General features: G+C 20.6%; 3 protein-coding genes across 3 annotated transcripts in view; 1 reads left to right on the top strand and 2 right to left on the bottom strand.

Annotated features, from left to right (window-relative positions):
- Nucleotides 1-1444, bottom strand: part of LOC128954251 (uncharacterized) — a 1801-nt gene extending 357 nt beyond the window's left edge. The window contains exons 1-3 of the mRNA XM_054299826.1: nt 1351-1444; nt 1130-1253; nt 1-481 (exon numbers count right to left, since the gene is read on the bottom strand). The exon at nt 1-481 is cut by the window's left edge and continues 357 nt beyond it. Of these exons, the coding sequence (XP_054155801.1) occupies nt 1-481; nt 1130-1253; nt 1351-1444 (699 nt within the window). The remainder of the gene's footprint in view (nt 482-1129; nt 1254-1350) is intronic.
- Nucleotides 1445-5430: 3986 nt separating this feature from the next.
- On the bottom strand, nt 5431-6980 carry LOC128954248 (epoxide hydrolase 1-like). The gene is made up of 3 exons (XM_054299824.1): nt 6777-6980; nt 5985-6705; nt 5431-5595 (listed from the first exon to the last, which is right to left on the bottom strand). The coding sequence occupies exons 2-3, from the start codon at nt 6682-6684 to the stop codon at nt 5438-5440; spliced, it is 858 nt and encodes a 285-aa protein (XP_054155799.1). The 5' UTR covers nt 6685-6705; nt 6777-6980; the 3' UTR covers nt 5431-5437.
- Nucleotides 6981-7817: 837 nt separating this feature from the next.
- LOC128954340 (nuclear hormone receptor HR96-like) lies at nt 7818-14740 on the top strand. Its single transcript, XM_054299916.1, has 9 exons — nt 7818-7860; nt 11450-11537; nt 11629-11699; nt 11771-11878; nt 12191-12503; nt 12916-13292; nt 13866-14009; nt 14124-14185; nt 14527-14740. Exons 2-9 carry the CDS (start codon nt 11480-11482, stop codon nt 14738-14740), a joined length of 1347 nt encoding a protein of 448 aa, XP_054155891.1. The 5' UTR covers nt 7818-7860; nt 11450-11479.
- The last annotated feature ends 608 nt before the right edge of the window (nt 14741-15348 follow it).

Genomic DNA, 15348 nt, shown 5'->3' with positions numbered 1-15348 from the left:
GGCGGTTCCCTCTTCGGTAAATTTTCTGAGAGCCGCTTTCACGGCCAGCGATCGGGCACTTTCCAGGGCATCCATAGCCAAATCAAGGGCTTTATTAGCCTCATAACGGATGGCCAATACTCGGTGCCGATCATCGGTGTCGGCGACAGCCGCCGACTGTACTATTTGATCGACAATTTTCTGCAGTTCATCGTTGGCCTGTTCTTTGGCTTTGATGGCCTGTTCCCGTACCAGTCGGGCGGCCAGCGGGTAGGGTAGACCGAAACCCTTGTTCATTGAACTGTCGATGGCCCGATTCAATGACCAGATAGCCTGATTGGCAGCCATTTCCACGGCTTGTTTGACATTTTGCTGGTTGTTGTTGTTGTTGTCTTTGTCGGGCATCAAATGTTTGGCCGTATCGTTGCCATCGATTTTGATGACCGCCGCCACCGTCGGTGCCGCCGACGGCATGTAATCAGCCGGCGATTGGTTTTCAATACTAATATTATTATTAATAATAATTAATAAAAAAAAATCACAGCAAACAAACATTTAATAGCAATCATTGTTATTATTATTGCTAATTAAATTTAATTATTTTAGTTAAAAAATAATAAATATTGTAAATTTAATATTGATATATATATATATACAGTATATATAAAATTGTAATTTAATAGTAATTTAATTTTTTTAAAGTTTATATATATATAATACTGTATATCAATACAGCTATTAATGGGCAATAATAAAAAAATTGATAATTATTTTTTGTTATTATAATTATTATTATTATATATGAAATTAATTTTTGAACTTTTTATAGTAAGTTTTTAGTAGTATTAGTATTAATTGATTTTAATTTTGACATTTTAGCCCAACTTTCTACACTATTTATGGAAATATCTATTTATAATAATAATAATATTAAATAAACAAAAAAAAATCAATTATTTAATAAATATATATTGAGTTATATTATAGGTTTCAAACTCATTGATGGCTTGATATATATATATATATATAATATAAATTAATATAGTGTACTGTATATGTAAAAATATATGCAAACAAACAAAAAAATACATATTTATTGTATAGTATTATTAGTATTAGTATTATTATTAGCATTGAATATGAAACTAACTTTTTAAAACTTTTTTTGTTAACATTTTTAGTCCAATTAATATCATTAGTAGTGGTATTTGTGTTTAATTTTTCAAACATTTTATGGCCAGTAGTTTCCACACTATTAATGTCAAAATTCATACCTAAAATAATTAAATAAAAAATAAAACAAAAAAATTTAATCAATTATTTCTCATATATTTATTAATAAATATTTTTGAGTTGATATAAGTTTCAAACCCATTGATGGCAAACAGTTAACGATTGTAAAGTTTAATACAAAAACTATGATAAAAATTATTATAATTTTCATTATTGAATGAAATTTACACATTATTATTGATAAAATTAACAAAATAATTATAAATTTTATTACTAAAATAAAAATAAGTTTTATATTTCTACACAAACAATATGATTAACATTTGATAAACAATTTATTTGATTTGTGTTTCACCTAAAAATACTAAACTTTTATTTAATCCCTTTTAAAAACACATACATATTGTTAATCTAAATATTAATACCAAAGCATTTATTTCCTATTAGATTATAATAATAAAACTATTTGTTTGTTTGTATAGTAAAAGTTTTTTTAAAATAAATATTACTTTATATTTATTAATATTTATAGTGATTAATGTCAAATATGTATAAAATTTTAATATAAAAAATAAATATTAATAATAGATAGTAATACTAGAAATACAGTAAAAGATAAATAATATTATAATCAAATTATTATTTTATTTTTATTTAACTCAAAAAAATACAGTTTTATTCTAATTGATTTAAAATTTTAATAAAATAAATTGTAATATGATTTTTAATAATTTTTAAGTGAATACTATTAGAATCAATAAGATAATTGAAAATAATAATAATAATAAATTTTATTTTAATTTATAATAATAATATACTTATAATATTGTTATATAATAATATTAGATAATTATATTAAAATTGAATTTAATTTTGAAAATTAATAGTTTATATGTCGAAACTTTTACAATATATACATTTAAAAAAATTTGTTTACATAACTAACAAATATATACTAATTATTGACATTATAATTATATAATTTTTTTAGTATATTATTTAAAAATATAATTAAATAAAATAAAAATTGTTACACTGTAAAACAAAAACAAAAAACGATATATATTTAGTAATATATATATATATATATATTAAAAATTGTAATAATAATATCACATATATTTACAACAAATTAATTTATTAATTTTTGTATATTATATAAAAATTATTTATAAAAAATAAAATTATAGAAATATTTCAATAACAAATATTTATTTATTATTTTTTTTACATAAAATTTACACAAAACAACAACAACAAAAAATTAAATAAAATTTACAATCAATACTAGTTTACAATAACTGTTTTAATTTTTTTTAAAATAATAAATCGATAAATTAATTAATTAATACTTTATATATAATTATTTGTAAAAAAAAAATTTATTTTAGCTAAAACTTTTACAAACTATTTTTTTGTGTTATACAATTAATTAATTAATTAATAACTACAACAACTATTATTACTACTACTACTACTATTATTATTACTACTACTACTACTACTACTACTACTACTTCTACTACTACTTCTACTACTACTACTACTACTACTACTACTACTACTACTACTACTACTACTACTACTACTACTACTACTACTACTACTASTACTACTACTACTACTACTACTACTACTACTACTACTACTACTACTACTACTACTACTACTACTACTTTATTTTTAAAAAAAATTAAAAATGTTTTTTGATTTGTTTTTTTTTTAACATTTAAAACATTTTTTAAATTCAACAACATCTAAATGATAAGGATGTACTGAAAAATCTTCAACTAGTCTATTAATTATTTTCATTGCTATTGCTGCATGTTTCGTTTTATAGAAACGTATACAGCTGGGTTTTTTATGATGATTTTTATAATTATCAGCTAGCTCCTTTACGGCATATTTAAAATGTTTAATAAATGTTTCCAAATCTATATGAAAATTCAATGGTCGTAGACAGTTTTTTAATTGATCGGTTTTTATTTTAATCAATAAACATATTGGATTCTTTACATCTATAAAAATTAATTAAATAATTAATTGTATTAATTGTATTAATAATTAACAATTATTTGTATTAATTGTATTAATTGAAATTTAATAAATATATTTTTTTATTAAATTATATATATATTTATAAAAAAAAAGATTATATTAAAATATGTTTATTATTATTATTATTCAAAATTTAACAGAAAACTTACCGCAAACATCATTGAATAAATCAACTGTACTATAAGCCTGGCCTACATTTGACATCAAACTAATTGTACAAATTGTACCCACGACAATTAGTAATTGGATTTTTGTTGAATACATAGTTGAATTTTATCAAATTGAAAGTTACTTATACTTTTTTTTAAAAAAAAATAATAATAATAATAAAACAATCAAACTCAAGATAATATAAAATATATAAAACTTATTTACACGATATTTATACTTTTTTTTTGTATATATATATATATAAAGCTATTGCATTAGTCATATGTATAAATCATATATCATATTAATCATATAAATAAAGTATATATATATAATGATATATTAGCTATTAGGGTAACCATTATTTGAGATTTACAATGGACATTAAAAAAATGTTTAACAATTTAATCTAATTTAATGTCAAAAAAAACTATTAAATTAATATCAAGCATTTATATGAAAAAATTAAATAATTTAATATATGTAAAAATAATAATCTTTAAAAAATCTTATTAATTATTTAATAATATATATATTTAAATATTTTTTTGTTTAAACAATTTTTTTTCAAATCATTTTGTTATTATATTATAATATTAGTTCTTTAACTTTTTTTTAAAAAAGTAATTAATTATATTTAAAAAAAATAATTATTAAATATCATGATTAAGTTATTTATTATATTATAGCTTTTTATATTGGTAATAAATATTGTTGTGTAAGTTTTAATTTATTATTAGTAAGTTTAACTAACTAATATTTTTATATAAAAAAAATCTATTGTCTATTTAATGCTGAATAATACACTATTTATTTATCATACCTATAATAATGCAACATTTTATAAAAATATTATAATAGCTTAGAGAAAATATTAAACTTTTTTTATAAATATTTTGTCATAAATTAATTATTAAAACATAAATTTTCAATTTAATAAATTAATATAACTTATTTATTGTAAAAAAATAAGATATAAATTAGATATTTATTATAATAAGATATAAATTAAATATTTTTTTTATTAAAAACTTATTATTAAACCACAAATTTATTAAATTAAAAGCTATAAATTAGCATAAATTTTGGAAATAATATTTAATATATTTGAATATTTTAAATAATAAAATTTAGTATTATTTAAATTATTTACACAATATTTATATATTGTTTAACTTTTTTTTAAGTAATTAATTATATTATATTTTTTATATTGTTATATTGGTAAAATATTTATATTATTGTGTAAGTTTTAATTTACTATTATATAGTTTAACTAATATTTTAAAAAAAATCTATTGTCTATTTAATGCTGAATAATACACTATTTATTTATCATATCTATAATAATGCAATATTTTATATAAATATTTTAATAGCTTAGAGAAGTTAGTAAACTTTTTTTTCATAAATATTTTTTTAATAAATTAATTATTAAAACATTTCAATTTTTCAATTTAATAGATTAATATAACTTATTTTTTAGTTTAAAAACTGTAATTTATTAAATAAAATCCTATAAATTAGCATAATTATTGTGAAAAATATATTAATATATGTGAATATTTTAAATAATAAAAATTAGTATTATTTAAATTATTCACATTTATTTATATATTGTATTTGTTATAAAATATTATAAAATATCAAAATATTTAATATCATAACTTGTGTTCAATGAAAATAAATTTAATTTAATAATTAAAAATATCTAACAATATCTATAAATAACAAAATTTTAATGATTTAGTTTTTAAACAATTTTTTTGTGCATTTATTTAGTTGTATAAAAAATAAATAATATAAGTTAAATTTTTAAATATTTATATTAATACAATAATATTATATTAGTATACAAATTGTATTAAATTTATGAATTACTTAAAAGTTTACTAAATTTTAGTTATATATATATATTTATAAAAATATAAATTAATATAATTTATATATTTCAAAAATATATATTTATTATTAAATACAATAATAATATAAAGTTATTGTTTTGTATTTTATTTATTTATTTATTTAAATACTGTCTTATATATTGATTAACAATCATCGGCTGATCCAATTGTGTCCAATGGGAACAGTTATCAATGTACTGGACGGTCAAATCCTGGACATACCGGTGCGCATCGGTAGCCAATTGCTCACTGAATGCTATATCACGTTTGCCTAATAATAATAATAAAAAAACATATTATATATCTATATATGAGGGTTGGGAAAGATTTTAGATCTCAGGGGGGGGTATAGGGGGGTAAAATGACAAAAATCATGAAAAAGTTTGGGGGGTGACCAATTTTTATTGCATTTTTAAACAACAATTTTTGCCAAATTTGAATAAATTCCCACTAAATTCCCACTAAATTCCCACTAAATTCCCACTAAATTCCCACTAAATTCCCACTAAAATCTCACTAAATTCCCACTAAATTCCCACTAAATTCTCACTAAATTCCCACTAAATTCCCACTAAATTCCCTGTATATTCCCAGTAAACACACTATAAATTCCCAATAAATATCCAATAGATTTTCAAAAAAATAAATAAAAAACTTTACCCCAAATAATAAGTGTCGGCACTTTGATTGTCATTATATTTTTCGGTCTATCGGACGGGTATTTTCTACTGCTCCTCCTCCTCCTTAAAAATGCCCGATAATAGTTCAATGGGCCAGTTAGTCCGGATGATCTACTAAATACATATTTATAGGCATCCATATCATCCCGGCTAAACATAGGATGTCCATCAGCCGCCACCATACAAATATCAAATAGTTGTAGATCATTGCTTAGCAACACTAGCTCAGGTAGTAGTGGTAAGTTGAAAAAATACATATACCATGAACTGAAAAATTGTTTAGGACTACACCGGAGGCTATCCCTCAAGACCTGGGGATGTGGACTATTCAATACAATTAGCCGATCGACTAGTTGAGGATATTTCCCAGTAAATTTCCAGCCAATCAAACCGCCCCAATCGTGTCCGACCAATACTATCGGCTGCTTATGTAGTCGGTTGCGGTATATACTGGCCACCAATTCCCAGATATCTTCGACACATAAATCCAAGGTATAGTTATGACAACCCAGGGGTTTATCCGATAGGCCATAGCCACGCAAGTCGACCGCTAGTGTCCGATAGTCTGGGCTAAACTCTCGGATCTGGTGTCGCCAGGAATACCAGAATTCTGGGAAACCGTGAATAAACAACATTAGCTGTTTGTTTGACTGGTGGTCCTCCTCCTCACTATCGGACATTACATAATGAAGTTTTATACCCTATTTATTGGGTGGGGGGGGTAAACATATTATTAATTATTAATTAATTAATTAATTATAATAATAAATACATTGTTTAGTTGTTGATAATAATGTCTACCCAGTTGTCCATCGGTTAGGCAATCGGGTTCAATGTCACGGCGATGTATCTGAAAAAATTTTAGACCATTTTTACCGAAACTAATTACCGCATAAATCAATACCAAATAACCGTAAAATAGGGATAACCCTAATAATAGACAGTTATTAATTAATCGACATTTTAATAGTTTATGTATAACTAGTTTCAATAGTTTACATAACATTGTTTTATATATATATATATATTGTTAGTGTTATTATTATTACATAATAATTATGCTATTAATATAAAATTATATATATATATAATTTTTAAAAAAAAAATATTTAATATTTAATGGAGAAAACAAATAAAATATTTATTTATATAAAGAAATTATTATTATTATACAATATTTATATATTAATATATTATATTACAAACAAATTATAAAATTTTTAGTTAATCACATAATATAATTAATTGCTATAGTAACAATAAATATAATTTTTAAAATAATTATTTAACCAATTATTATTTTTATTATTATAAGCAAAATTGATTAATTAATCATAATTTACCTGTATAATTAATATATAACTTAAATACAGGTATTATTATAATTATTATAACATTGTTGTTTATTAATAGTATTATTACTTATGTTATTTTTGTTATTATTATTATTATTATTGATAATAAAAACACGCCTATTTTAAAATGAGCATGTGCAAATTTATTCTAGTAGTAGTAGTATAAAAATTTATTTAATATCATCATAAAAATTTTTTTTACTATCAATATAATAGATTTATTTTATTTAATATATATTTATATATAACTGATAGTGACATAAATATTTAAAAAAAAATAATAATAATATATGCTAAACAAAATAAATTGATTGAACTAGATCAATAATAATAATTATAATAATTATTATTATTTTACATACAACAAAAAAAAGTTTATCATGTATTATATGATTAGTTGATATAATTTTATGTGTGATATTATAATAGACACGTAATTGTTATATATATTTTTTAGTTTGGATAAATTAACTAGTACATTTTTTTTGGTTAACAAACAAGGTAAGTTTTTTGTAACAATTTATTTTTTTTAAAAAAAAGTTTATTAGTTATAGTATTATTAGTTAAAATATATTATATATAATTATTTAATTAACACATATTTTGTATGACTCTATTTAGTATTATTATTATTGATATTAAAAGTAAATAAAAAATTAAGTCTAAATTTTTAGAAATGTTTTTTAATGGCTTACAATTTTTTTTATGAATTTTTAAAAAATTATTTAAATAAAACAAAATTCAATAATTTATAAATATTATCAAAACTATTGTATTTATCTTATTTTTTTGATAAATTAATTAAGATATTTAATTATATCTAATATTAAATATTTTGAGTGATATAAATTTTTTTTTATCGCAATGTAACACATTTTTAAAAAAAAATTTAATATGTATATAAAATTATATGCAATTTCAAAAAATTAGATAATTAAGGTTAATTAAAATATTATAACAATATATATTATAATTATTTATTTATAAAAAATGTCATATTTTTTAACGCAATATATTTTTAATAGTATATAATAGTTGCTATTTATTAACATAATTATTTTATGGCTATTATTATAGTTAAAAAAAATATTATATAATTATTACACAATATTTTTATGTGTTGTTATTGTTTTAAAAATAAAAATAAAAATAATAATAATAAATTAGATTAATCATGATAGACTATTAATTATATAATCATTTTTACATAATCAACTAATAACTATTATTATATATATGACGTTTTTTTTATTGAAAATTGCAAACTAAAAAATAATAATTTATATAATTATATAATTTTATCTATAAATATATATACAGTAGTATATACACATTATATATATATAAATAGTATTTTTAGATTTAATTATTTAGCTTATATAAAATAATTAGATAGTACTGTAACTATATTATATGTATAAATCAATATTATTTAATTATTATTACTATTATTATTATTATTAAGACTATTAAGTCTCAAATATTTATTATTATTAAGGGTATAGTTAGATATATATATATATATATAAATAATTATTATCACATTTAATCAATAAGTTAGTGCATTTAATTTTTTTTTGTTAATTATTATATTTGATAAATAGTACACTAAATGTATAAACTATTTAAAGTGCAAAAACTAAATATACATATTAGTTATAACAAAATAATAATAATAATAATAATAATAATAATATTTTCAATAACAGCTGCTATTAAATACATCCCTGAATTAAATAAAATGCTATAAATTTATATTATAATTGAAAACTGTAGAAATCAATGAATAGTTTATTTTAAAAAAAAAGTTATAATAACAGACATAAACAACACAAATAACATTTGTATTGATTTATGTTTAAATATTTTATGTTTTTAATAATAATACATTTATTTGCTATGACAATGTATTTAATATAATTGAATACATTATGTATGTGTATGTATGTATGTGTATGTGTGTGTGTATGTATGTAGACACATACACATACACATACACATACACATACACATACACATACACATACACATACACATACACATACACATACACATACACATACACATACACATACACATACACATACACATACACATACACATACACATACACATACACATACACATACACATACACATACACATACACATACACATACACATACACATACACATACACATACACATACACATACACATACACATACACATACACATACACATACACATACACATACACATACACATACACATACACATACACATACACATACACATACACATACACATACACATACACATACACATACACATACACATACACATACACATACACATACACATACACATACACATACACATACACATACACATACACATACACATACACATACACATACACATACACATACACATACACATACACATACACATACACATACACATACACATACACATACACATACACATACACATACACATACACATACACATACACATACACATACACATACACATACACATACACATACACATACACATACACATACACATACACATACACATACACATACACATACACATACACATACACATACACATACACATACACATACACATACACATACACATACACATACACATACACATACACATACACATACACATACACATACACATACACATACACATACACATACACATACACATACACATACACATACACATACACATACACATACACATACACATACACATACACATACACATACACATACACATACACATACACATACACATACACATACACATACACATACACATACACATATTTGCTTTAGATTTACTTATAAATTATATTATCAATTGAAATACTTACAATATATTAACTTTATCTATAATATAATAAATAAGTACACATTGATTAGTAGTCAAACACTGTAAACTAATACTGTAGTAACTAATAGTATAGATTTATTTTAATATAAAAAAACTCATTTTTTACAATCATAAACATTTTATCATGTTTTACACACACACACACACACACACACACAACTAAGTTTTAATTACACACTTACAGTACAATTAGTTAAACATTAAAAAAAAATTCCCATTAATCAACTATTATTTAGTATTTAATCTATTGTTTTAATGCCCCTAATGTACTAAAATATTTTTTTTTAGTAATTGTATTAATTATTAATAATTATCAATTACAATTATCAAATATTTAATTTAATTATCGCAATTAGATATATATATATATCTAATTTTTTTTTTATTAATACAGTGTGTGTGTGTGTGCGATAACAACGTGTTTTTATATATAAATATAATTTATATATTATATATTAAAATATTATTTTATTTAAAATAAAAATTAAATACAGTATTATTATTATAATACATATGGTGTGTCGCAAGTCTAGGTGCATATACTACCTACTAGTGCCACAACTACTACTACTACAACAACTACTACTACTACTATTAGTGACAAATAGACAGACACTGTAATACAGTTAATAAAATTGATTTTAATCAACATTTATAAAAATAATAGCATTAGTGTCATACAAAAACACACGTATTTTATTATATATTATTAAATATATACAATATATATATATATTATTATTATTATTTAATAAAAATATAATAAACATATAATTATATTTAATTTCATAGTATGTGTTATATTGATTATTGATTGACTTATGTGTTAGTTTGTGTGTTAAAATAATTGTAATTTATTAATATTATTATTATGTTAATTAATAATTTTTATTTTTTGTTGTTGTTGTTAACTTAGCATGCTTATTTATCATACATAAGCATATTATCAAGTGGATTTTTTAATTTAAAAAATAAACATTAATAATAATAATAGTTAATATATTTAATAAATTGATATTGGGTCAAAAAACAATTAATTTGTGTACATATTAAACATATTTATAGATATATAATTTATACATAAATTTTTGATAAATTGTTTTTAATAATAATAATATTTATTGTTGTTGTTGTTGTTGTTAATAATAAAATAATTTTAATTTTAATATACACACAAAAATTTTTTTTATAGAGGATTACATATAATAAAAACTAAACAAAAATGTCAATCAAATGTGATTCAACTAAAATTTGTATTATTTGTGGCGACCATTCAAGCGGTAATTATTATAGTTTATTATAAATTAATTTTTTTTTAAATTTTATTTTATTATATAATTTTTTTATATATACAAAACAACAATTATTTAGGCTATCATTTCGGTGCCATAACTTGCGAGTCGTGTAAATCGTTTTTCAGGAGAAATGCCCTAAAAAATGCTGTAATTTTTTTTATATAGATTTTTAATTTTTAAGTTTTTTTTAATATAATTATTATTAATCATTTTTTAAGGACCAATTCAAATGTTTTTTGGGCGGCTATTGCCAGATAACTACCGATAACCGCAAACGATGCAAACGGTGCCGAATGGATAAATGTCTGGCAGTGGGCATGAATTCAGTAGGTTTACTACCCCTCACCCACCCCCACCATATAGTATACCGGTCTATATATATATATATGTTTAATGACATACCTTAGGTTTACCCCCACCATATAGTATACCGGTCTATATATATATATATATATATATATATGTTTGATGACATACCTTAGGTTTACCCCCACTCCCACCATATAGTATACCTCTCTATATATATATATATATATTTGATGACATACCTTAGGTTTACCCCCACCCCCACCATATAGTATACCTGTCTATATATATGTTTGTTTGATGACATACCTGTCCTCTACTACTGTCCTCAGAGTCTCATCTATTCTGATGAACAAAAAGAGGTCCGAAAGGCTATTGTCGAACAAAATCGCAAACGAAAGTATCAACAGCTGATGATTGCCGACAATACTATCGATAGTACCGGTGGTCTAGTGATGGACAACACCAACACCAACACCACCGCCATTACCACTACCACTACTACTATTGATGGACAGTCGTCTATTGTCAGCAGCAACTCATCCTCGACGACATCCCTATCCCCACAACAACAACATAACATGTCTATCATATCCATAGCCCATACACACGATCTGTACGACGATAAACGATTTCTTCACGAATGTAATTATAAAAAAAATAAAATTAATTAATTAATAGTATTTTATTATTATTATTATTAAAATTATTAGCAAAATAAATAGTTAGCAATTTGTTAGCAATAAAAAAATCACTTATTAACTATTTGTTAGTTATAAACAAATATATTGTTTAATAGTTATATATTTTAATAGTTTTTCTAATTAACAATTTATATATATATATATATATATATTTATTATTAATTAAAAGTATTATTATTATTATTAAAATTATTAGCAATAGTTAGCAATTTGTTAGCAATCAAACAAACTTTTTGTTAGTTATTAACTAAAAATAAATATATAGTTTAATAGTTATATATTTTAATAGTTTTTCTAATTAACAATTGATTATTAATTATTATTATTATTATCATAAAAAAATAAATAAATAGTTTTGGCACCAATGAAACCAATCAGCGATTATAATACACAATTCAATAGCCTGGAGGGTAGTAAACTACAGGAGCTACTCGAAGCCATACAGTTGATACAATTACCGGCTCCTACCACCTACTCCTCCACCTATTCATCACATGATATAAAACCGGGACGTTTTGTACAGACAATAGCCGATGCCATCAAAATCATAACCACTAAACACGAATTGCAGACAATGAAAATTGTCAAAATGTCCAAACAGTTGACCGGGTTTCGAACCATCAGCCCCGGGGATCAGCTAATCCTAATCAAGTATTCGATGATTGAGATGGAGTTTATGCAACAAGTGATGGTATTTAACTACGAGCACCAGTACTGGAATATTGTTGTGGTATTTAATGAAAAATTTTACAATTTTTAGTTTTTAATTTTTAGTGTTAATTTTTTTTAAAAAAAATATTTATGGTCTAATCAATCATCAGTTGTTATATACTGTATATATATATATATATAGAATTTATTGAATAATATATAGAATTTATTGAATAATAATATATAGAATTTATTGAATAATAATATATAGAATTTATTGAATAATTATATAGAATTTATTGAATAATATATAGAATTTATTGAATAATATATAGAATTTATTGAATAATATATGGAATTTATTGAATAATATATAGAATTTATTGAATAATAATATATAGAATTTATTGAATAATATATAAAATTTATTCAATAATAATATATAGAATTTATTGAATAATAATTCATAGAATTTAAAATCAGAAAACAAAATATAAAAATTTTATTAATAAAGTCAATGATAATTATAATTTGTATATTAATTTTTTTTAAATATTTTTTTATATATAATAATATTTATATTTAATTTATTCAATAATTTTTTTAAAATTTTTTTTTACTATATTATATATATATATATATATCCAAGTAGAACAATGAATCGCATTTAATTAAATTGGATTTATTTAAAAATTTCGATAATATTCCGGCAAATGAAAGGCCATACATATATCACAGGGATTTCCTACAAAACATAGGACTCGACTGGGAATCCGATCCATTGATCATACATTTGGTTTGTATATTATATATATATATATATATATATTTTTAAAAAAAATTTAGTAAAAAATATATTAATATAAATAAATTATACTAATATTTATATTTGTTTTTTAATCATTTTTAGCTAACAGCTATAATTTTATTTAATCCCCATCGACCTAAACTAGTTAACCGTCAAATTGTTAAGTAAGTGATAAATATATATATGTATTTATTTACTAATAATAATAATAGTTATAATAAATTAAATTTAGTTAAATAGTATAATATATATATATTATATAATATGCAATAATAATATTACTTTTTTAAAACTTTTTATTTTTTTTGTTGAATTAGTATTTATATATATTTACTTTTATCTATATATTTATGATATATGATATATACTGTATATATACTAGTATTTGTTAGTTAATTATTTTAGGAAAACAATCGTAATTAATTTCTACTATTTAAAAATTTAATTTTATTTTAAACAAAAATACTAAAATAAAAAAATAAAAAATAAAATAATTAATATACAGATTACAGCAAAATTTTTACGTCCATTTACTACAACGTTATCTCTATATAAAGTGTCGATCAGTCCTAATGGTTAAAACAAAATACTTGAGACTAATACGTGATCTAAAATTTTTGAATATTCTCTGTACGAAAGTTACGGAAAATTTCAATAAATATACATCAAATTTCATTGATTATCCGCCATTGTTCAAAGAGATTATGATGAATAGATAGTAAATAAATAATAATTATTATATAATTAACAACAACAACAACAAAAATAAAAATAAAAAAGTTTTTAATTAGTTGTATTTTATTTATTTAATAAATAAATAAATAATTTTTTTAAAGAATTTTTTTGATAATTTATTTTTATGATATTAATTTAAAGTTTTTTTTTAATGTTAGCTTATTATTATTATTATTAATCTAATAAATTATTATAGTGCTAAATTATTATTATTATTATTACTAATAATAATCATTATCACAAATTAATATTCACACATTAAAACTATACACAAAAAAAATGTTTTTCTATGTTTATTATTATTATTTCTATTTATTTGAATTTAATTACAATAATTACATTAATTAAAAATTTTGTTTAAAACAATTATATATAACAATAATGCTATACTAACTTAAACACAATGTCATATATATATATATATATGTATATACAATAGAAAATTATTTATTTATTTATTAAAAAAAACATTATATTGTATTAAGTTATAAACTTTATTTTTACAAATAATTTTTCAGTTTTAAAAAACAATAATATATTTTTAAAATAAAATTAATATATATATATATATATATTTTTAATTATATTTATA

Source organism: Oppia nitens, unplaced genomic scaffold, assembly GCF_028296485.1.
Source record: "Oppia nitens isolate AA-2021 unplaced genomic scaffold, nextdenovo-longstitch-racon4-pilon3 scaffold26_pilon_pilon_pilon, whole genome shotgun sequence".
NCBI lineage: Eukaryota > Metazoa > Arthropoda > Arachnida > Sarcoptiformes > Oppiidae > Oppia > Oppia nitens.
Note: the sequence above shows the minus strand (reverse complement) of the source record. Positions and strands in the feature narration are given on the sequence as shown.

Coding starts and splice junctions, on each gene's coding strand:
- LOC128954248 (XM_054299824.1), bottom strand. CDS start 6,684: ATGTCCGATAGTGAGGAGGAGGACCACCAGTCAAACAAACAGCTAATG. Junction 5,596..5,984: donor GCCGACACTTATTATTTGGG/GTAAAGTTTTTT, acceptor TATTATTATTAG/GCAAACGTGATATAGCATTC.
- LOC128954340 (XM_054299916.1), top strand. CDS start 11,480: ATGTCAATCAAATGTGATTCAACTAAAATTTGTATTATTTGTGGCGAC. Junction 12,504..12,915: donor TAAACGATTTCTTCACGAAT/GTAATTATAAAA, acceptor ATAAATAAATAG/TTTTGGCACCAATGAAACCA. Junction 13,293..13,865: donor AGTACTGGAATATTGTTGTG/GTATTTAATGAA, acceptor ATATCCAAGTAG/AACAATGAATCGCATTTAAT.